General features: G+C 46.4%; 1 protein-coding gene across 1 annotated transcript in view; it reads left to right on the top strand.

Moving 5' to 3' along the window:
- LOC138504127 (proprotein convertase subtilisin/kexin type 5-like) overlaps positions 1-24,712 on the top strand; it is a 1,167,632-nt gene that overhangs the window by 485,949 nt on the left and 656,971 nt on the right. The window contains exon 10 of the mRNA XM_069624346.1: positions 7,105-7,347. Within this exon, the coding sequence (XP_069480447.1) occupies positions 7,105-7,347 (243 nt within the window). The remainder of the gene's footprint in view (positions 1-7,104; positions 7,348-24,712) is intronic.

The following is a 24,712-nucleotide window of genomic DNA, read 5'->3' as shown; positions in this document are numbered from 1 at the left end:
GTAACATCCGATAATAATCGCATTTAGGGGCTCCAGGTGCACACCTGTTTTTTACAACTCTAATTTTAACAATTTTCTCAATATAAAATGCAAACTTGGGGTGCAAGGGAGGAAAGCAGCTTTGACACAACGTCTGACAATAAACAAGTAAATAAAGTGTCTACTCTGTAGACACTCCCGTACCCTGCACACCATCAACGCTGAATCAATCAGTCAAGAAAAGATTCAAAATATATTTACTGTTTCATAATACAGAATCTTACAATATAAATTTCAACAACACTCCTATAAATAATTCATTAACAAAAAAGTCTCAATAACAATGCACTGATACATTAATCAGACTTAGAAGAAAAATGGTCTCTCCATAATCCTTCAGTTTGAAAAAATAAATGAATAAAGTCCCAGATTTAATGTTGGTAGCTCTACGTGTTTCGGGGTGAACCCCCCTTCTTCAGGAGAAACACAATCTGTTGAGATATATAAAAAAGGCCTATCAATTCACATGAAATATCAGTAGTAATTATTTATTACATTTTCACAACTTCTTTTAGCATATTTAGATATACAGAACATGTTCGACAACCTTCCATTCTGCCATGAATTCTAAAATGGTTGAGAACCCTTCATAAATAATTCTACATCCACCTTCTCTAATATGTCTAGAATTGGCCGTAGCCTTCCCAAACATAATTGTCAATGTAGAACAATTCTGCCTAGACCCCCAGTGTACTTGAAGGGGAATCTATTGTTTCAATATCACACTTTCACAAACATACACAAGAAAAAGACTCTACCTGTATGTTGGATGTCTACAGACTTGGTATTCTATGGACTCTAAGGTTCATCTCTTCCCGGTGAGAAATCCTAACTTTTACTCTTGGAAGCTTCTTCAATGTGGCGGCCAGCGTTCTAAGAGAATCATTAAAAAACCGTACATTATCATTCTACAATTTGTGCCCTCTGCTATGCCTTCATTAATGCTCCAAAGAGTAGCGTCAGTCTCACCTATTTTTCTGGTCTCAGCTGTAATTCAAATGATGGGAAAAATGAATCGTGCCTGGCAATGGATCATTTTGCTAGCGCGATCTCACCCAGGGTACCTATTTCTGAAAGAAATATATAATGAAGGGCTTGTATTTGTGCTTCTGCTGAAAAAACATCCTTGTCTGCTTTTTAATGTTAGTTCCCGATTCCAATGCTTAACTACCTCTCTATCACAGTACCCATGTGCAGTACATATCTGCACGCCTCAAATTCCTCCTTTGCCTCTTAACAGTATAACGGCAATACATACTTTCCTCTCATCTATTCAAAGGTTTAAGCATTAATTGAGCTAGTTGAAGCTAATCTGTCCCTTACCTAAAATTTCTTTCAGATGTTAATCTCAATACTCTGGTCTCGCGTCTCAGAAGAAATCAAATTGTATCCGCCAAGAAAGTAGTACACTCATTTCTGGTCTACTATCATGTGACTGTATAGGTCATGTGATTTTTTTACTCTCATACGGATGATGTGATGATACATTTCTTCTGAGACGTTGGAAGCTAGGAAGACCCTGATGGAGTCAGTGAGCCTGCATTCAGGGAAACGACTATATTTTAAAACCAGTGATTAGATGAGGTTTACCTATTGGTAATTCCCAACTAGCGGTTACAGATTCCTGGGCAAGGGTAGGTATCCCACGGGAGACAAGACGAGGCTGGCCTTAGCTCCATTTTCCAGATTCCCTATTTGCCAGCCTTTCTATCCTCCTTGTTATGTGGAAACAGTCCATATCTATTGGGAGCTCTGTTGTTTTCTTGGCATCAGTCATATTTTCCCAGATACATGGAACACACAACTGTTGTTCCTTTCTTGGTATACAGGGTTAAGGCTTAGTGCAAGCTCAAGACTCAACCTACTTTGCTCATCCGTTTTCCAGGAGACTCCTCTGGGCACAGCACATGTGCAAAGAGTGGTGTTTGACAGGCGAATGGGGCTGGGGTAAAAAAATCCCTTGTTTGGCTAGGAAAGCTATGTGATGGCAAGAGCTTCAGTTGAGAAGGCCTTCTATGTAGTAGGCCATCACAGAGAATTAAAGCATGCCAGCTGCAGTTAAAGCAAGAGAGCTTGCCCTAATATTATGTTGTTTGTGTCCAAAACAATTCATTACATGCACCACACACCTGCTTCAACATTCAAACACAGACCAAAGCACCCATGCCACCTTCCATAATGCCCTCACTCATATGGTCCTATGGAAGATCCTCGGTGGTCAAGGCTCTGACTGGCTTTTTGTTTCCGAGATAGAGACTGAGATTTTTATAGGAAAAATTGGGCACACCCAAGTGGTTTAGTGACCAGGCAGCTGCCTCTACTGCTGAAAGGGTGGTCAGTGTTATTATAAAATGGTGAATACGGACAGTTTATGATGGAAGAGATTAACAGAGAGCTGAGTTTCATAAAGGAGGTTGGGTGCCAAAATCGATATTTCAGTGGGCTGGCAAAGGACCTCTGGAAGACACCATTTGAAAAGTAAAAGGCCAGGGAGGATTTAAACGAGAGGTGTTGATCCTTTGGAATAGTGGGGTGCTGATCCATTCCATGTCCAAAGGTTGACTCCAGACTCACAACCACCAGCCCCGAACCAGTAACCTGAACCCCTTTACCCCAATCTCTTATATGCAACCACAACTTGTAACCTCTATCCCTGTTAGATCAAAAGGGAAACTAAAGGTAACATTCCTACTAAAAACATTCAAACCCTTTATATCAGTCCCCCTCCAAAACATCTGACATTCAAGCTGAATTTAATTTTTCAAATTTACAAAAATACAAAATATATATATTTATTAATGCTGACGTTCTTAGCAATTAAAGTGCAGCATTCTGAAACTGAAGTTATGGAACAACTGCAAAAATAGGTGAGGAGTGGCAGGTGGGAAGGATTCTATTTTGACCTGTGGCTGTGCCCACTGTGTAAGAGAGGTTTGAACCTTGTGGGGGAAGCTGGGGTAGACTACCGGGAGAAACAACCACGGATTATTGCCCCTGCCCGATCACCTGACAAATTCTGTCCTATGCCATGATGGACTTTCCCCCAACAGGCAAATGTCCCAGCTGGTCAATTAACATATCACATGAGCAAGTTAGTGAGGTTTGAGATGGCAATCAGCCTGCTCAGCCTAAGCCCTACCAAGGAAGTTTTGAAATCTGTGCCTGGGATCTTCATACATCAAGAGGTTATTTCTCTGAACAAAAGTTTCTTACCTACCATAAATGCTAGCACATAGTTTATGGTAATAAGTGCACTTCCCACTTCTGCCAATTAACCAATCCTTGTGGCAATTAGCGTAAAATGCATCTATTTGAGACAGAGGGAGGGCCTGGGAGTCAGCCAGACTGGATCTGACCGTGGCAATAGGAGAAAGTGAAATGGCACCTGCCTGCAAGAAGCTAAATGTATGGGGAGGACACCAGTCTGTGAGGGCGTTTCCAGGTGTTTCCATAGGTTCAGATGCATTGTGAGTGACGGTCATGCATTTCTGCATGCCACGCTATGTCATGGTATGATCTGCGATATGTGGTTTAAGGTTTGTCTGCCCATCAAGGGCTCCGATTGCTGCTTGCACTAACCTGCTCGCATTCTAGGTTCAAACATGAAATATGCATACCAAATAAATCGCCCATACATGGCTATTGAACACCCCTCACAGCAGACCTCCAACACCAGAACACTAAACCCATACAACCAGCTTGCATGCCATACCCCGAGCCAATGTATCATAGCACCAAAAGCGCACAAAGATTCCCTTTTAACACAAATGCCTCTAAGCTCTTGAAACACAACACCTAGAAACTGACACCCATGCAAAGTACAGGGTACTTCGGGCATGCATGCATCAACACGAAAGCGAAGCTATCTTGCATTTACCCTCTCTCTACACTAACCTCACCCACCCCTCTTTCAGATAAGCCAGAACACCTTGAGAGCATGCGTATCGCAGCTTTGCACAGTGTAAATCTCAATAACATAGCACAGTGACTAACATTTCTTTTTTTTACCCAAGGAAATCCATAAATTCATTACATCAACATGCAACCAACACAGTGTTACTCATGATACGTATTCACTAAAGGCATACATCATTGATATCATTTTTACAAAACTCCATGGGGTCTTATAATTTATTACATTGATATTTATCCATTATCGTCTGTCCTAAGGATTGGAAATCAATGTTAATGATTAACTTGTATCTCAATGCTTTGTCAGTCCTCTCCATGCATCCTACTAGTTTTGGCCCTAGTGTTCTGACCTAAGATCTACACATTAAACCCTAATGATTTTTATTAAGATCACCGAATTGGAATGGTCGACCCACAGCAGTCCTGCACCAGGAAGTCCCAGACCTGGTGGACAAAGCCAGACCTGAAAGCAGCTGACACTGGGTATTTGAGGACTCGTCCGTGTAGAATAGAGGATTTCCGACAGTGAACCAGTGGAAAGGAGACAAAGGCCAAGTGGCCAGGGTCGAGCCCGGGAGAGGTTTGCCAGTCGAAAGGAAAGGAAACTTGGCCTAGAGTAGAAAAGATGTAGAACAGGTGAAATAAGGGATAGGATTAGAGGATGGAGAGTTGTGTGAGTGCAGTGGAGATGTGGCACAAAAGAGTGAAGATGTAGGCCAAAGGTGATGTGTACCAGAAAAGAAATGTGGTACAGAGAAGAGGTAGGAAAGGTGAGATAGGAACCATGCCTCATTCTACCTGAGAGCTGGGCCAATGGAGAAGAGAAGCAGGGCGAGGGAATGGAGAGGTAAACCAGGGAATAGATGATGTTGGGCAAGGTGAGGCTATTGTGAGACAGAGGAGAGGTGGGCCAGGGATGAGAACAGGTGGGCTCTGGGAGAGAAAGTTTTGAACTTGGACGATGTGGGCCATAGAAAATAATGAAGGGCATTGAAGTGGGCCGATGAGCTGGTTCCCGGTAGTAGGGATTTGCGTCGGTGGAGGGGACCTATGATGTTATGCAGTATTTAAGTGAAATATTCACTGTTTCCATGACCAAATGTTACCGAGTATGTTGGTGATTATACTTTTTGTTGATGTATGTTTGATGTTTTGTGGTTGTGTGCTTGACAGGTTGACATTTTAAAGTGTGATGGATAGTAACCTGTTGGTTTTGTTGTGATGTTACAAAGCTTTGTTACCCTTCGTTTGGCAGATGGGCAAGGGTGTTGAAGCTCAATGTGGCTCCCTGTTGGCCTCTAATTCTTCTACTTTGGGATTTATAATGAGAGGGTTTCCCCTCTTATATTGTGTTAATGTATTGTTGACATATCTTGTATAAAACTGGTGTATTTCTAGAGTTAATTGCAGATGGACAACCAAGAAGTAATGGAAAAAAGGGGAGTCTCTCTGTCCAGGGTAGGGTGACAAGGGACATTATGCTTTGACGTGTGCTTTATTTATTTAGTTCAAAGGAAAAAAATGAGAAACTCGGTATGGGTTTGTGATTCCTTCTTGACTCGTATGATATGGCTGTGGTCTTCTTGGAGGTGTTTGCTTCTAGGTCTGTCCTGCTGGTTAGTGTTAAATAAGCCCAGGTGTAGAGCATGTTATTCTCCATCTGGCTCCAGCAAGGGGAGTGATAAAGAAAGTGTCAGGGAGACGATGGTCTTACTTTCATAGTCCTCTTTTCCTGTTGAGTCCCTTTCGGATAGGGAACTGGGTCTGTATGCTTTCTCTATGCCAATCATATTGCAATCATATTGGCCTCCAGTCTCTGTGGGCCTCTTCCCACAGTTGCTCTTTTGTGGCAATTTGGTATGGTATATGTCCAACATTGTAGGGATGTAAGGTCTGTTTGGCGTTGACCTGTAGGTGATAAGGCTTAGAGCGGTAATGATTAATGGGGTGCTCTCTCCCCCGTGCACTCAGTGCTCTGCCTCTGGCTGTATTCTCTTTTCCACCATACCTGCGCCCAAGGTGGGAGCAGCCAGTATCTACCCTTTTACTGAGGCACTTTTTCACAAGGTAAGGCTCTGCATCTGTTTCACTGTGCGAAGAGCTTGCGTTTCTTATCATGTCGGGGGCTTGATCATATCAATGGGGACATTCTCCCTGGCTGACTATACTCCCATAGCCCGGGTTCCCTCTTCTGTCCAATTGGTTCGTACTGTGACAGGGATCCATACTCAATTGGTTGCGGCTCCCTGTTGTCTTCGGCTCAGCACTGAGTTTCAGACTCCCGCAAGGTTGCTCCTCACTCCTGTGATGGGTGAATCCGGCATGAGGCCCAACACCCCCCGTTTGCTAGAAGGTCCATTGAATGTGCACTTTGTGGTCGGGGTGCATTGAGTTGCATGATTGTATGTACTGTCAGGTGAGGTAGCGGCTGGCTGTTCTCTCTCCTCATTGCAGAAGTAGTTTGTTCTTTGAGGCCTCTGTGGGAGTGTGCACACACTTTGATTTGCATTATGTTGATGGGGGGAAGTGTCACGTCTTTAAGGATTTTATCAACTCAATATGATTTTAGGTGGGGCAAAGGGGTTGAAACATGATCCCCATGGGTAGGTAATGATCAAAGGGAATGGATACATGAGGGGTAAGGGATGATAAATAGGAAAGTGGCCCAGGGGTCTGGAGAGTTGAGGTGTGATGTGCTATGATATGCTATGATATGCTACTGGGCCTTGCTTGCATTGTCTTTTAGTGCATTGAATCCTACATGAAAAAGGGGCAGAGTGATGGCTGTGAGGGATGGTTTATTTCTATTTGTTGCTGATTTGTTAGCCTCGGAAATGCAAGAATATCACTTTATGGCACCTTCTAAGAAAACAAAGAAGATAGGCATCTGATCATTCATAGCACCAGTGACATTCAGATCCAGTAGAAATGTCAAAGGTGTTTGGGGGGAAAAAGGCAGTCCTTAAACCAGATAAATGAAATCAAGTAGCCCAAGCTGATACAGGCTACTTATAGTTATTTTTTAACCATGTGGCTCAAACAATTCTGGCTCTTCTAACACCAATGTGTGTAATATGCCTTGAATTGAATGGTATTGATCTCATCCACCCCTAATTCTGATCATTGCACTCAGTGTCTCTTCTTCTATACTAGAATGCAGTTACCTATACCTTCTTCTCAATGGCACCTGCAGAGCCACGTGTCCTGATGGCTATTTTGAAGATCTTGACCAAGGAAAGTGCATTCTCTGCTATCCCAGCTGTGCCACCTGTTCTGGGATCTCCTATGATGACTGTGAATCATGCACCACTGCATATCCTAAGCTCTACCAAGGGGAATGTCTGGAAGAGTGCCCAACAGGGACATCTTACAATCGCTTAGCCATGGAATGTCAAGGTGAGGAATTCTAATATTTCGTACTGCTAATTCTTAAAGCAAATTGATGGTCACTTTTAAGTGCAATCCTTTTCTGTTCATTCCTTATTTTTTCAAAACATTTAGCTATTGTTGTGGGTAATTCCATTAACGCCGGAATATCCAGTTACCATACACTGAAATCCAGCATAATTTCAACAAACAGAATTTGTTTTTAAAATTAAAGTAGCATAAGTAGAAAAATGAAAAAATAGCAAAAGCATAGACATGCATCAACCGTTAATGCATGTCTTGCATTCAAGTGATCAAAGCATTTAAAACCTTTCTGAACTTTAAAACAAATCTATTTTTCTAGAATTGAATACAATAAATGTAGTGTCTGTAATTGTTTTTATTCCACCTTTAGGAAAAACCAGTTTTCAGTATGGTCTATGAGCTGGATTTAGTATATGTCATACAAATAAAGCATGCTTCTTGTCTTGTACTGGAAGATTGCACAGGTTGAACGGCAGTTTTTTGTTGGCATGATTTGAACCTTAAAATCTGAGTTTCTTTATCAGACAAATAGCTCTAGGATCTCATTATATGAGCAAGGGATTGGTCATTCTTTCTCTCATGAATATAAACATGCAGACCCAATGAAGTTCTTAATAGCATTTTATTTTAACTGGGTTAAAAAAGTAATTTGGGTTATTTCATTCCGATGAAGCTTTTCTCTAGCCCAATTTCGACTTCTGCAGAACTGCAACACTCGCAAACAGAACTAGCCTTGAAAATCACTTAGAAGTAAATGTAAACATTGTCTCTGTAACTTGCCCACTACAATGCTATGCTCAGTATATAATCTTGGAAAGGTATTTGCTTCTACATAACTTGAGATTTGATAGATGTTTGGTGATACAAGTTAAACAGCTATTGCCACCAGATGTACATTAATCCAATTGTTCATGGTGCCAAACTTCAGATTTACATTTATTTAACAAACCAATGCATGAAGCGTAAGGGATCACATGCTTCGCATTTAATGTGAAATCACTCTTAGGAGGATCGGAAAGTGGGTCTGCAAATCATAGGTTTGTCAGGCAATTGACGACAATCCGGTTTTATGGCTGAGTCACACTTGAGGAGCTTGGTTTATAAAATATTTGCTTTAATGCCACACCCACACATGGTCCACATTATATCATACTAAGATATATGTAAAATATGAGAATCGATACTACAGGATAGGTTGCGTGCAGACCAAGTGATACCACAATTTCTCATAAAATACTCAATGCAGCAACTTGGACCTACAAGCATCTAAGGTAGACCAAAACAGATCTTGCCCTAAAATATTGAGGGAGTACTCCACGAATGCCAGTTTTCAGCACGATATGGAATGTTGCTCCACAAACTTGAAACTGGAAGAAATATTAAATACATCAAAAATAAACGTATTGCAAAGCAATCTAGTACTCCTGCATTTGCCTGAATATCTGATTTCTACCACTTTTCAATTTACAACATATTTCATGTGCGTGTCCTAAAATGAGGAAACTCATCTCTATTACAATATTGATTACAAGGGAATAATGTACGAACAGTACAGACATTATCATTTGCAATCAGAAGAGTACATCTCAGAAAAGCTTTGAACATTTTTAAAGCCAAGATGAGCTGTCTTTGAACATTTTAAGATTTATAAATATTTTCTAGGAAGAAAAAAAAACTGACAGGCGAAACTTTAGCACTTTATTATTGGGAATGCTCTATGAATAACTTGTCCTGTCATGTTCATTAACGTAGCATTCAGGATGATAAAAGGCTGGATAAAGTAAAGCAGTTTAAAGGTCAGAATAACCAAGCATTCCACATGGTGGAGTGCCAGTAAGCCAAGCAGAAATGTAGATAAATTATCATCAGAACATTTTTCTCAGTTTCATAGCTCTATGGCATCCAGAACACATGCAATATTTTGTTATCCAGCACCACAGTTTCTCCAAGAGTGCACAATGAAGCTTTTTCTTACTTGAAATTTTTATATTTTTTATTTACCTAATAATCACCCACAGTTTGAGACATTGTGGTCAATAATGGACTGGAAGTCGAGGTTTGAGGGCACCAGTGCATGAGGGCCCTTTACAAGATCGCTACATCTACCATGAATGGTGGTCCGACCTGTGGGCAATTAACACACTTTATGTACTTGTGCTACATCATAGTGTCAAAGCATGGATGCTGATGTGAACTAGTTCTAGCATACAATGAAAGGAAACGTGGAAAATGAAGACTGGGATGGCACACAGCAGGAGAAAACCTTTCCCGGATGGCCACTATGAATTTTTGTAAGTGCTTTTGTCAAGTGCTGTTGGCTCTTGGCTGAACTCGCTGCCCAATTTGAAAAAGGACTATCAATTTGGGCTAAGTCAGCCTTAAAATCCTCCCCCTTCCCAGCATCCCATATTAACTCGAGGCTGCATTGTTTTTGCGCACGCACTTTTTGCAAAGTGCTTTTGTCAAGTGCTGTCGGCTGCTGGTTCCTGGCTGAACTCGCTGCCCAATTTGGAAAAGGATTATCAATTTGGTATGGAGTACTGCTAAGACTTCAGAGGATTTTATTCACAAGACCTGTGATTCATTACCATAAAAATGATTTGCTTCATTGTAATTAGTTTCACTTTTTCTTTCATTTTCAGGGCTAACTCAGCCTTAAACTCCTCCCCGTTCCCAGCATCCATTATAATCTCAGGTCGCTCGCTATTTGGGAAGTGTTTTTCTCAAGTGCTGTCTGGCATGAACAGATTTAGATGGACACCCAACACGTTATTAGCCTGAACAACCAACTTATAAACTTGTCAAACATTCAACAATCCGATACTACCACTCCTCATGGTTCATATGTAGCGACCATGCACATTTTTAAAACTACAATGCATCCGACCACTAAAATCATTACAAACAAATTACACATCTACTATCATGAATTAGCTGGAAGGAAAGCTATCTATCGAGCAGAAAAGAGAAAGATTCTCTCTCAACCCTCTTCCTTAACATCAGCAAGGCTGAGGATTCTAAAATGCCAAAACAAAAACTAGATTAATGCCAGGAAAGCCTTGATATACCAATGAGACGCTGAAAATATGCTAGAATCTGTGGCCTCCAAGAACTATGCCCGGATTTGGGGGTTACTCAATATAGCGAATGGGTGCTCACAGTTAGGTCCATAGATAAATGCAGTTCCCAAAGAGGTGTTGCTAACATTTTACAAAACCTTATACGCGGCCTATCATTTCTTGGGCAATGTAGTTGACCAATCTCGGGATACCCATCTTTCCTTGTGAGTTCGACTTTGATGACATACTTTATTATATCACAAGATTGAGTACCTCTCGGGCCCCTTGATAGCCTGTCTAATTAAATGATCAAAGCACACCCGGAAGCACGGGCCAAAATATTAATGGTTATATTCTCTGAAACCATTCTAACACGACAATTCCCTTACTCATGGAGAAAATCTATTGTGATTTCAATTTATAAAACGGGTGACCGCAGTGATCCGGGCATCTACTGCCCAATCACTTTATTAGATGTCCACAGGAAGTTGTTCGCAAGATTAATTGTGAGAAAATTTAACGAGTGGATCCCAGAAACTGAGTTACAAGACCTGAACCAAACAGGCTTTGTGCCAGGCCTCGGAACAGTGATACATTTACACACTATTCAGGCCTTAAAATTGCAAGAACGCCAACAAAGCAGAGCAGCATTCGACTGTGTGCAGGGAACTATTAATGGAAAATTATTTAGAGCCACCTGCCCAGGCCACCTCTCATTTCGGATCAATCATTTACATTCACAGACTACTGTCCAAATTCATCTTTCTCGAGATGGTAACCTGTCGGACCCTATCACAACATATAGCGGTCTTAAGCAGGGGTATATACGCGCATCCACACTTCAAATTTTTTATCTCAGATATGTGATATCAATTTGAAGAGATCACCTCTGAGCTGGATGAGAGTGCGATCCCCTGGCTGTTTTATGCCGACAGCCTTGTGTTGTTGGCTAAGACTCCCAGGGGGCTCCAAGCGCTTCTCTCCCAGCTGGGTGAATGCATAATTTCTAACCTCGAAGGCTGCCGTAGAGTGTAGACGTCATCCGCAGTATAAATGGCTTGAGACGCACCAGTTGGCTTAATTTCCGTTTTTCCGAAAGCTGTTGCTTCGTGTGTACGAAAACGGCGCTTCAGTCTTTTCAGATGTCTTCTTCCTCTAACGCTGCTACCCCTAAAACTACCCCTAAAACTGGCTTTAAAAAAAGCCAGAATTGCGTAAAGAATATGTCTATAATTGATCCCCATTGAGTTTGCCCCTGGGGCCTCGTTTCGGATCAACAAGTTGAAGAGTGCGGTTCCTGTCAGACTATGAGGGATAGAGATGGCGCTGTGGAGCAGCCCAAGATGGCTGTCTAGCCTTTCAGCTCCGTGCGGCCTCGGCATTCATCTGCTCCCATCTGCGGTTCCCGATATTGTGAAGGACTATCAGCTGGCCGAGCTGTTTCTGCCACTGCGCTGGACATTTTGTGCGATTTTGGTCTCGATCGGCCCACTTGGGACCTGGCTGTTGGCCCTGTCGGATTTGGGCCTAGTATTCCACTCGGCACCGGCGGTTGCCTAACATCCGGCCCTCCCGCCTGGCCTGCCTGACTTCTGGGTCCCCTCCCCGCTCCTGCTCTGTGTAATCGCGGCGGGTGCCTGGGGGTCCTGCTGCGGACGCCGCCATACTGTGAATGCCACCTGCTGCGTCAGTGATCATCGCGACCTCCCCAGTGCTGACAACACGGAGGATCACATCGCCCCGCTGCCGCGGCGGACCAGATGAGCGGGGGCTGGAGCGGTGGCCATCGAGACCTCTGCCCGCTGTGTGCGACCTTATGGGCCAGTACAGTCATAAGGAAGCGCCCCTCACCATACTGTCTCCCACTTTCCCGCTGACATTGTCGCCGCCTCTGCCCGCGCCCTCCCAAGAAAAATCCCACTGGCACCCTCATGCGACCTGTACACATGAGGAGGCCGCGATCGCTCGCCATCGCAGCCTTGCCGCTCCACTGCTGACTCTCTGCTATCTGCGGTGGCCCCCCAACTGCCCTCAACCGCCTACAGCCACCGAAGGACACTGCGCTTGAGCCTGCCGGCCCCGGCCCTTCTCAGGTCTCCATCCTACACATAAGTGGGCCCTCACTGCAACCGGGCCCACCACAATGACAATGCCTAGCAGAAACAAGGCGGGGCCAAAGGAGGTACAATGGACAAGTACGCTAAAGCGGTCCCTCGAGATGAGCCAGCCAGCACATCATCGCCCCAGGACGAGCCAGACTTGACCCTGCACCGAGTGGTCGGAGCCCCTGACCTCACTCTACTAATGGAATCTATGGCTAAAAACTTTGCCTCCTTCCATGAAAAATTAGACCACATCAATGCTAATGTCGCCTTGCTTAAGGCTCGAGTGGACCAGGCGGGATCGAGGATCACTGAGGCTGAAAATAGGATCTCGGTGAACGAAGATGGCATCACAGCACTCCAGGACACTGTGGCCTCCCTAACGTGCGACATGAAAAGTGTCAAGGCGAAGTGTGACGATCTGGAGTCGCGCTCCCGTAGGAACAACTTGCGCATCATCGGGGTCCCTGAGAATGCCCTTAAGGGGCGGATGGAGGACGCAGAGGAGAAACTCCTCAAGGACCTACTGGACGACCCTGCCCTCTCTCCGTATTTCACAGTCGAGCGGGCTCATCGGGCCCTGTCTCCGCGCCCCAGACCCGGCGACACCCCCAGACCCATTATCGCCAAGATTCTCAACTACCGCGACAGAGATCTCATCCTCCGCCTGTTGCGGGAAAAGGGAGACCTGCGATTTGAAGCCCATACTGTTAGAATCTTCCCGGACTTCTCGCTGGTGGTGCAGCAGGAAAGGCGCCAGTTGTTAGGTATCAAAAAGCTGCTCAGGGAGTGCAACGTCCCCTACGCCATCCTGTTCCCGACACGACTAAAGATTACCCATGATGGCAAGATCTTCTTCTTCACTGTCCCTGATGAAGCGGTGAAGTTCATTGAATTACATATACCTCTTCCCAGGCCACGAGGCGACCACATGCCATAGACTACAGAGCCCACGATTTTATAAAAATGTCCACGGATCCATGACTTTCGATGTGTTGATGGCAACCCCACCGTGTCCACTCAGTAACTGCGGCCTCTTGCCATGTGTATGCGGGCCACAGGCTAGCACCTAAACTGCTTCTTTGCCTTCTCCCCCACTTGGCTCCTAGAGCTATTCCTGTGCCCTGCTCTCTCTCGCGATGTCAACTTGCCAGAGGGTACTCTCTGGTCTCAGAGGCTGTCTGTGATACCTGTTCTACCGCAGCAACACATTCGGGGCAGCATCTGCTGCACCACATCAAGCCACAAATGCCAGCCGCAAGGCACCAGCGCCCCCGTTGCAGTCGCAATGTTTGCTTTCACTTTTATTTTGTTCTTTCTATTGACTAGCCCCTGTCCACGTTGGATCTGGTCCTCTGACCTTTGGTTTCCGGTCGGAGCAGGCCCAAGTGGCTTCGGGTGTGTTCTTTGGTGGGAGGTCTGCACTGCATGTTGGGGTTGGGCAGTGAGGGTGGGGGGTGGCGTATTTGTGGTTGTGTTAACAGTTAAAAACATGGCTGAGAGACACGTGACTTCAACTCAACTCTACTGTGCACACGGCAAGTGCATAAGGAAAAATACTACCACTGGGATGTTCCATAATATGCCGCTATGGCTCTGAACATTGTCACATGGAATATTCGTGGCCTAAGAAATTTCACTAAGGCCCGCAAGATAACTGCCTATGCCCAGCGACATTGCGCCAAACTCCTCTTCCTCCAAGAAACCCATGCTCTTGGGCGCCTAGCAGCATGTCTCGCCCCCACGTGGGGCAACAACAGATTCTATACGAAGTACTCCACCCAATCCAGGGGGGTCCTAACTCTAATCCATAAGTCAGTCCAGTTTTCCCTGCGCTCCAGCCATATTGACCCTGAGGGTAGATACGTGATCCTCCATTGCTCACTCGCTAATATGGAATGCCTCCTAGTGAACACATATGCCCCTAACTTTGATGCCCCTGAGTTCTTTGATGCCATCACCACCACGCTTCTGAAATATATTGGGATTCCCATCATATGGGGCGGTGACATGAATTTGATCCTAGACAAAGACCTGGATAGGTCCTGGACGGCCCGCAGAGCCCCATCACGCGCAGCCCATAGGTTACACGCCCACATAGACACACTGGATCTCAGGGATGCATGGAGAGCTCTCAACCCACAGGTTAGAGAGTACACTTTTTACTCATCGGTGCACGATAGCCTCTCCAGGATTGATCTTTTCCTCATATCGAGTTGCATGATGGGCAGGGTCACAGAGACCAAGATATTACCGCGCACATTATCGGACCATTCACCGGTAAGACTTCAGATAACACTGGGACACGACCAGCCCCCCCACTCCTCTTGGAGATTTAAGTCGGAGGCCCTGCTAGACATAGTCTTTAAAGCCGATATCTTAGCTGATATCAACACCTTCTTCGAGTGCAACAGGCATGACACCTCCGATGGAGTGCGCTGGGAGGCATTCAAGGTCTTCATCAGAGGGATGTGCATATCTAGAGAGGCTGGGGTCCTCAAAGCCATAAAAAATAGCTTGCAACAGTCAGAAGCGAAATTAAAAGAGCTTGAGAGGGCATATGCCACCTCCCCTTCCCCAACCACACTGGCACAGATTAGAGCGGAATTAGAAACGTTCGAGTCTCACGCCCTAAGAGAAGTTCCGTACTTCGCCCGTCCTGTGGCGGCCAGGAAGTATGGTGAGGGGGATAGGCCAGGTAGGGCACTGTCCATACTGATCCGAACTGAGGGGGGCAGGAACCGCATTGATTGCGTCAAGGACACAGGAGGTACCATGTGCTGGTCTGACCAGGATATCCTTGGGACATTCACCACATTCTACACGACCCTGTATGGTCCCCAGCAAGAACACAGCCTTCAAGACACTGACGCCCTGCTAGATCAAATCCCCATGACCCTCCTCTCCCGTGCAACCAGCGACTTACTTGATGCCCCTATCACCTTCGATGAGATAACCACGGTCATCTCGAACTGCCCTAGGGGCAAAGCGCCAGGCCCGGATGGCCTCACCTCTTAGTTTTATCGGGAGCATGTAGCCATTCTGGCACCCAGACTCCTGGAGGTGTGGAACAAATCCCTAGGGTTAAACATCCTACCACAATCCATGCATGAGGCGCTTATAACTGTATTACCCAAGCCAGGTAAACCGTTGGACGAATGTGGGTCCTATAGGCCCCTTTCTCTGATTAACACTGACACAAAAATATTTGCCAATATCATTGCCAATAGGTTTCTCCCCATTATGCCCCACTTACTCCACCCCGACCAGAGTGGCTTCGTACCCGGCAGATCCACCGCCCTTAATATCCGTCGCCTGTTCAATGTTCTGGCTAGAATTGACCCCAACGCACAGGCCGTGGCGGTCATCCTTGATGCCCAGAAGGCATTTGATATGGTGTCCTGGCAATACATGTGGGCGGTGCTCCACAAAATGGGAATTGGCCCACGCATGAGGTCGTACATCAAACTCCTCTACACAAGCCCCGCAGCCAGAGTCCTGGTCAACTCCAGGGCCTCGGCCCCCTTTGCTCTCCACAGAGGTAGCCGCCAGGGCTGCTGTCATGATGCCCGCTCCCGGGGAGCCGGTTCAAGCCCTGCGTCCCCGAAAGCGGACATCCAGTCCCCAAGGAAGGACCCAGCAACCCCATATAGGGGCCCTTTGGACAGTGTCCTGGCGCCTATGGCGCCAGGCTCATAAAAGACATCAGTCATAGGCGCCAGGCTCATTATGGGAGTGCTTGGGTGCACTTACCTGATGCAGACCATGCTGCAGGATCCCGGCCTCCTGGAGGCCTGAAAGGAACTACTTTATCTGTGGGACTAATTTACCATCCGGGCGTGGTCGGGGAAGGATACATACTTGATTGGAGGAAGGATACATACCTGGAACTTCTTCCAAGGCTATTTAAACCCCACCCGAACAGCCACACGTGCTTCGCGTTGTTCTGCATCTAGCAGCTGGACGCTCACCGTGTCTGCTCCTGCATCCTGACTTCTGCCACGCCTGCCAGCATCCTGGATCACCTGCAAAGGAAGAGAAGAAGAGAACAGAAGAAGGAAAAGTCCTTACCTGCTAAATCTGCATCCCGGAGACATCTCGCCGACAATCCTGAAAAGGAAGACTTTAATTTAAAAGCTCATCGCGTCGATCGCTGCAGCGCCGCATTCCACTCACCTTTACAGGGCGCCTCCATGTTCAGCAGCGATCATCCGGATTCGCAGTCACGCCCCAGCGCCTAGGGAGAAAAAGACCAGAACCAAAGGTGAGAGAAAGAAGGGAATAAGGAAAGATATATCTCCATGTTAAGACTTACCTGTTGATTCATTCCCTCTTCATTTCGGGTCTGCGCCGCATCCTGGCATTTCCGGACCCCGGCCCCTATGGGGAAAAAGAGACATCAGCGTTAATGAGCGAATGAAAAGACATTACCAAAAAACGCTCATTAAAGACTTACCTGATTTCTACAAGGATTTCACCTCTCATCTCGGGTCGGTGCCTGTTCCCCGGTGTTCCGTACCCCGGCCCCTATGGGGAAAAAGACACTAGCATTAGTACATTAATGCATGGACACAAGGGGAACCTCTTATCAAAAAAACTTACCTGGAAGTCAAGCAAGTTTGGTTCTCACCAATCCGAAAATCCAGTGAAGTAACTGGATACCAACGCGCCCCTGCATCAGAAGCAGGATGGAGAGCTCGTCCTTCCAGACCCTAAGGTGAGACGCTACGAGAAATCACAGAAGGGTTTCGAGGAGGGTGAGAGGGGAAAGTGGGAGGCCGATTGCATTACCCCGCAGACAGTTAATCCCCTATTTTCGCCTACAGAAGGATACTTCTGCGAGCCAGACAAGCCAGATTTGGGGGCCCGGTTCAGTCCGTCTTCCGAACCCTGCGCATCACCTTAGAAGAGGTCACAGCAGCGCAAACCAGGCCAGCGCCTCCGTGGGAGTCAGGTGAGCGTAACAGCTGCCCTCTTTGCCCTCGCTATAGAGCCCATGGCTGATAACGTTAGGGACAAACATACACGTAAAGGTATACGTCTCCGTGATACTCCCGAGATCATTTCTCTATATGCCGATGATGTGCTCCTATATATTAGAGACCCGGCTGCCCACCTAGACCCGATATTGAGAGACATAACCAAAATTGGAACTTTTTCGGGCTTCACCATAAATTATTCCAAATCTGAAATCTTTCCGCTCACCCCGTCCACTACACAACTGCCCTGCGAATTCCCCCTCCGATGGTCACTGAGGGGCATCAGGTACCTTGGAGTGCAGGTGTCCCTCACTAAAGATTCACTGTTGGCTGACAACTGTGCAGCTGTAGCGCAGCTTGCTGAGGCTCAAATGTTGAAATGGCGCAGTCTCCCACTCTGTCGGGTAGTCTATCTCTAATCAAAATGATTATGGTCCCTACATTTCTCTACGTCTTCGTAATTGTGCCGATCTGGCCCGGATAGCGATATTTCAGGAACCTACACGCTGCGTGTGCCCAATTTCTATGGCACTCGGGCGCGGTTCGTAAGAAATGGCAACACATGACTCTTCCCTATGGTAACGGGGTTTCACCGCCCCCGATTTTGCTAAATATTGGACAGCTGCGCAGGCCCAACACGCCACATACTGGTACACGTTTTCCGATCCCCCCCGCATGTGAAGCTCGAGAAACTAGCGAGCGAGAGCATTAACACCCTCTCCCTCATTCTCCATCACACATATCACGCCGACGCCCCGGCAGACCCTGTAGTGGCCACTGTCAGGGCCTGGAAATATATCTTGCAGACACAACCCGACCACCACCCGTACTACAAATGGCTGTCCATCTGGCAGTTCCCGGGCCTCAGCCCTACACATGATAAGCTTTTAATGAAACACTGGCATGATCTGGGCTATCGGGCCCTGACCGACTTTTACCCCGACGGGATGTTTATCACTCTGCAGACGTGGCGCCCCGGACATCTGGGTACTGCATTGGAACTACTACAATACTACAGACTGAGGGCGGTGTTCCGCGCCTGGTGGCCCTCATACCCAGATGAGCCCCCAGACTCACCTGAGATCCAGTATATATCCAACTCGGCTGGCGCTAGGGGGATAGTGTCCGCGCTGTACAAATTGTTGATGGCCAACCCCACAGACGTGCCAGTCAAGGCGCGAGATACGTGGAGTGAGGAGCTGGGCCTCCCCATCACGGACGCAATGTGGGGGAAAATGTGCATACACACTCGAACCACCTCTCTGAATGCCAGACATAGGTGCATGCAATACAAGCTCCTTAACAGACTATATTACATGCCTCAAAGACTGGACAGGTTTGCACACACCCAGGCCCGCACCTGCCCTAAGTGCGGTTCTCCTGCTGCAGATCACACTCATATTTTCTGGTCCTATGACGCGCTGGGCCCATACTGGAAGGCCATAATTGAAGCTCTCTGACATCACAGCGTCCCGTATCCCTTCAGATCTCCTAGCTGTACTGTTCGGCCTGTGGGATAGCCCGGAGTTGAGGAAAATGTCTAGGCTTCTCAATGTTGCCACCATAATAGCCAAAAAATGCATATTACAATGTTGGAAGCGCCGATCTCCCCCCCTCATTTGAGATGTGGATGAGGGCCCTCACCTGGACTCAAGCGTGCGAGGAGGACTACATCAATACCCTCCCGCTGGCCTCCCGTCCCAGGAATGTGTGGACGGAATTTTGCACCTATTTAAATAACAAAGATGACTTAGAACTATTGTCCTCCCCTCCTCCTGGTGATGTAAACTAATCCACTGCTGTGCCGCTTGAACCCGAGCAATGGCCCCATCGGTTCCTGCCTAGCATTCCCATGTTTTGCACTACCATGTGTGTATCTGTTACTCTTGCAATGCTGTAAACTGTGTTGATTGTCTGTTCTCTCACCATGTCAATAAAGAAAAGTTTTTAAAAAAAGACTGAGGGATAAAGCTCTCAAGGAACGAAGAGGTAAATTCGCGGTGGGGAGGAATCTTCAAAGGCCTCTTTGAAGAAAAATAAGGACTCCGCAGAGTCCAGGGAAAAGTCCCGACGTAAATCGAAGAAATCTAGGTCAAGGAGCCGGTCAAGCGGCGTTACCAATCTCCCTCTTCTTCTTCTTCGTCATACTCTGATACAGGGGTTATCACCTGACCATCAAAACGTGATTCCCCTAGAAAATGAGAGGCTTTTAGAGCCTCGATGATGGAAATCTTCGAGAACGCGGCCCAGACCCCCTCGAAGAAATCGCGTGAACACCATGAACCGGCTCATGCTAAACATAACAGAGGAAGGTCAGAGACTAGACGCTCTAAATCCAGTGAAAAATCGTCAAGGGATGTCGATAGAAACCTCTCCGACACCTCATAAGAAGAGCAAGACCAGCCTATCTGTGCATAAACCAAAGGCGCCACCAGACAAAATGGCGTCCGGTGACAAACAGTCATCGAAGTCTGTCGAATGTCTCCTCGACGCGTCTGTCGAAGACTTACTAGACGCCAGTGTCGAAGGTAGCATCGACACATCCCTTGACGGCGCTTACATCTAAGTATCCTTCAACTTTATCAAAGCCAGCGTTGACAAAATCAACGCCATCAATGCCTTTGTCGAGGGCAACATTGATTCCGAAGCCAAGGTCAATGCCTTCACAACCACGTGGTAACATTTTTCACCCTGTGCCAAGAAAATACGTTTTCAAGTCTATGGCCTCTATTTATGAGGAACAATCCTCTGAAGAGATTCCCCTTTTGGGGTAAAAAATGGTAGAAGGGATGTTCCTGAAGAATTAATTGACCCTCAATCGAAATGTTGGACCTCTATGACTGTCTACAAATAGCTAGTGTTATAGACACGTCAGCCGAGTTGGAATTCGACAAACCTGACCCTGCTGATCATGCATAGTCTGCATATAGAAATATTATGAATAGGGTGGATGGAGTTCATGGGGTGAAATGGAAATTCAGTCAAGGTCCTCAAAAGGATCCTGTTCTTCCCTTTCACACAGCACTTCACAGGAAGGTTATGGACGTGTGGGAAACCCCAGAATCTGGACCAGCGGTAAACACACATTTTGCTAGGAAATACAGACCACCTTCTTCTGACCCTGACTATTTAACTAAGCATCCTACACCTGAGAGCTTAGTAGTCCTGGCAGCTACATCCACTAGACAATCTGCATACCCTTCTATTCCCCCAGATAGGGATGATAAAAGAATTGATGCCTGGTCTCTAAAGATTTTTTATTCAAGCAGTATGGCTATAAAGTCAACAAATGTGACCTGCACCCTTGCAAGATTCACATACACCCTGTGGGATTGTATTAGTGCAGTGGCAGAACACATTCCTGAGGGCGAGGAGTGAGACTGCTTCCTCGCGATTGTGAAGGATGGAAAGGAGGCTCTGGGGAATGCCTTCAATCAGGACTGGACATTGCTGACGACATCAGCAGGTCCATGGCGTCTAGCACAGTGCTACGCAGATTTGCGTGGCCGAGAAAGTCAGGCTTTGCACCGTATGTGCAGGCCAGACTTCTTAATATGCCATTTGACAGCTTGAGGTTGTTCGGCAGCAAGGCGGATGAATGTTTGGAGAAGCTTCAGACTTCCAAGGCGGCAGCTAAGTTACTTAGCGCCTCCATACAACAACTTCAGCAGCACTCCTACTCAGGCTCATCTTCCTGGAGGGGTCATCCTTTTCAGTTTTATTCCTCATTTGGAAGAGGAAAAGGACAGGCTAGTCAAAGAGGACAAAGAAAATGTCCTCAGGGTGGACGAGAAAAGGGTGCTAGATCAGCAAGATCAGCCCCAGCAGCGGCATCTGTCCTTTCAGCCGCTGCTGCAGCTGCCGCAAAGCCACTCTGAGGCCTTGGCCCACAAGACCCCGGTGGGAGGCAGGATCTCTCAGCATCTGAATGAATGGCGAGGCATTACGTCAGATGCTTGGACACTGGAAATGGTGGCTCAAGGTTACTGCCTTACTTTCCAAAAAAGGCCTCAAGACCATCCACCGGGATACAACTCTGTCAAAATTCCAGATCCGCTCCTATTGCAGGAAATTTTAACCCTGCTAGAGAAAGGTGCAATAGAACATGTACCTGTAGCGGAGAGGAGCAAGGGTTGGTATTCCCCATACTTCCTCATCCCAAAGAAGGACTGAGGATTGAGACCTATTTTGGCCCTAAGAAACGTGAACAAGTTCCTCAGGAAGGACAGGTTGGTATCATTGGACCTTCAGGATGCTTACTTTCATGTGCTGATCCATCCCAAGCACAGAAAGTACCTGAGGTTCGCGATTGGCTGCTCTCACTATCAGTTTGGAGTTCTGTCATTCGGGTTGACCTCTGCCTGAGAGTTTTCACCAAGCTGATGGCGGTAGTGGCAGCGAGTCTCAGGAGAGGTGGGATTCATGTCTACCCTTACCTGGACGATTGGTTAATCAGGGCATGTTCACCAGAACAGGCCCCGAAAAATCTGAGCATGACCTGCCACTTCTTACACAGACTGGACTACTCCTTCAATTACAAGAAGTCAAATATAATACCATTCCAAAGACTCCAGTTCATCAGAGCAATCCTGGATACTTCCTCAGACCAAGCCTCGCCTCCCGAGGTGAGAGTTCCTCACATTCTGCAGATGGTAACAAAGTTCCAGAACGCCCAGCATCTGCCGGCTTTTGATTTTCTGAGGTTGCTCGGCCTCATGGCATCCTGCATTTTTCTGGTACAAGAGGCCAGATTGAGAATGAGATCCCTTTAATGGGCCCTCAGGACTCAATGGTCCCAATTTTCAGGGAATATGTCAGATATTTTGCAGGATCCGGCTAGAGTGGCTCAAGATCTACTATGGTGGGCTTGCAAGGACAATATTCTCCAGGGCGAATCTTTTTTGGCAACCATGGCTGGAGATGGTGACGGATGCCTCACTCACAGGGTGGGGAGCTCACACCAACGATCTGACAATCAGCGGTCGTTGGTCTCCATCTGACTCCAAACTACACATGAGGGCAATCAGACTAGCGCTCAAGGCCTTTCTGCCCTCTGTACGGGGAAAGAATGTCCTGATAATGATGGACAACACAGTGGCCATGTATTGCCTAAAAAAGAGAGGAGGCGTAGGGTCACTACCACTTTGAATAGAGGCACTGCAGCTCTGGTTCTGGGTAATACAAGAAGGAATCTCTGTCAGCAGTTCACCTAGCTGGAGAGAAGAACACAGAGGCGGACGCTCTGAGCAGGCAGAGCACAGTGTCCCACAAGTGGGAACTAGCTCAGAAAATCCTTCAAGAGATCTTCACCCTTTTGGGAACCCCACAAGTGGATCTGTTCGCGTTGCGACCAGTGTCAACAGGAAGTGCGAACTGGACTGCTCAAGGGAATTTCCTCAGGAGGAGCTCTAGGGAACGCGTTTGTAGTGGACTGGGAATTTGCACTCCTATACACGTTTCCTCCAGTCCCCCTGATTCCTCACGTAATCGGGAGGTTGAGAAAGTTAAGGAAAACCATGATCCTAATTGCCCCGGATTGGGCCAGGAGGACATGATACCCGGACCTTCTGGACATGTCCGTCTGCCCTCCAATATGTCTTCCACTAAGAGAGGATGTTCTCTCACAAGAGGAAGGTCGGGTTCTCCATCCGGAGGTCAAGACACTCAGCCTTCAGGTGTGGTTTCTGAGAGGCTGAGATATAAGGATTGGGACCTCCCGGATGATGTAATGGAGATTTTGCTTCTGGCCAGAAGGCTAGTGACAAAATCCTTGTACCGGTGTCGTTGGAACAAGTTCAGTAACTGGTGCAAAGATAAGAATGTGGATCCATTTCTATGTGGTATACCTATGGTACTTTCTTTCCTATTACATTTGGCCAATCGAGGCCTCCAGATTGGCACAATAAAAGGGTACTTGGCTGTGCTTTCTATTTTTAAGTGCTCCTCAGAAGAGGTATCTTATTTTAAAATTCCATTGATTGTTCAATTCTTAAAGGGTCTCACTAACGCGTACCTTCCAGTCCCTGTTTGGGATCTAAATTGTGTACTAAAATTCCTTACATGCATTCCTTTTGATCCTTTGCATTCTTGTCTGCAAAGGCTTCTCACTTTGAAGACAATCCTACTAGTGGCTAATACATCAGCCTACAGGGTGAGTGAGTTACAGGCTCTCTTGTAAGCCTCCTCACACCATCTTTCATAAAGACAAAGTTATACTTAATGTCAAACCTTAATTTCTACCAAAAATAGTCTGACTTTCACTTGTCTCAGAATATCACATTGCGAGCTTTCTATCCTCCCCCTCATGCAAGTAAGGAAGAAGAAAGGCTCCACAGGCTTGACCCAAAAATGGCTCTGTTTTTACATTTCTAGATTGGCAAAATTTCAGCAAAGTGACCAACTCATTGGATACACCATCCACAAATTGGGCCTGGCACTAAAGAAACATACCTTATCCAGATGGAGATTGGAGAGTGTTACAGACTCGCAGGTGAAGAACCTCCAGATGGGGTAAGACCTCATTCTACTAGGGGCATGGCGACTTCAATGGCTCTTCAGAGGAGTGTTCCGGAGCAAGATATTTGTGCAGCGGCCACCTGGTTGTCAATGCACACTTTTGTGAAACACTATTGTTTAGATTCCACCTCATCCCAAGGGGGTCTTTTTGCGAAGGCCGTTCTGCATACGGTCCATGAGTAAAATGAATTGGTACTCCCTTCTCCAAATGTTCACTGCTTTGGGAGCCTACCTAAGATGAGGAATACGTGGGAGGACACAATCCATTCAAAGAACAAGTTACTTACCAACTCTAACTTTCTTTCGATTGGATGTTCCTACCACATATTCCTCATCGACCCTCCCAGCCTACCCCTCCATCTAGTTTACGTATTTTACACTCAATGTTTCTTGAGAGCTTACGATATAAGGGGATGCCTTGTCAATTCATCAGTTTTGAATATCGAAAAAACAGAACTGAAGCCAATGGGCTCAGCTCGAGCCATTTATACTGCTGATGATGTCGACACTCTACGGCAGCCCTCAAGGGACATCGATGCCATGACATCGAGCACAATAGCCCCCTGGTGTGGAAAACATTTTTCCGAAGCAGCAAAGCTGAAGATACGAATATCTAAGATGAGGAATACGTGGGAGGTACATCCAATCGAAAGAACGTTACAGTTGTTAAGTAACTTGTTCATCTAAAGCTTGC

This window comes from Ambystoma mexicanum, chromosome 11 (genome assembly GCF_040938575.1).
Source record: "Ambystoma mexicanum isolate Mex_15411 chromosome 11, UKY_AmexF1_1, whole genome shotgun sequence".
NCBI lineage: Eukaryota > Metazoa > Chordata > Amphibia > Caudata > Ambystomatidae > Ambystoma > Ambystoma mexicanum.
The sequence above is the reverse complement of the archived record's forward strand: the minus strand, read 5'-3'. Positions and strand labels throughout refer to the sequence as shown.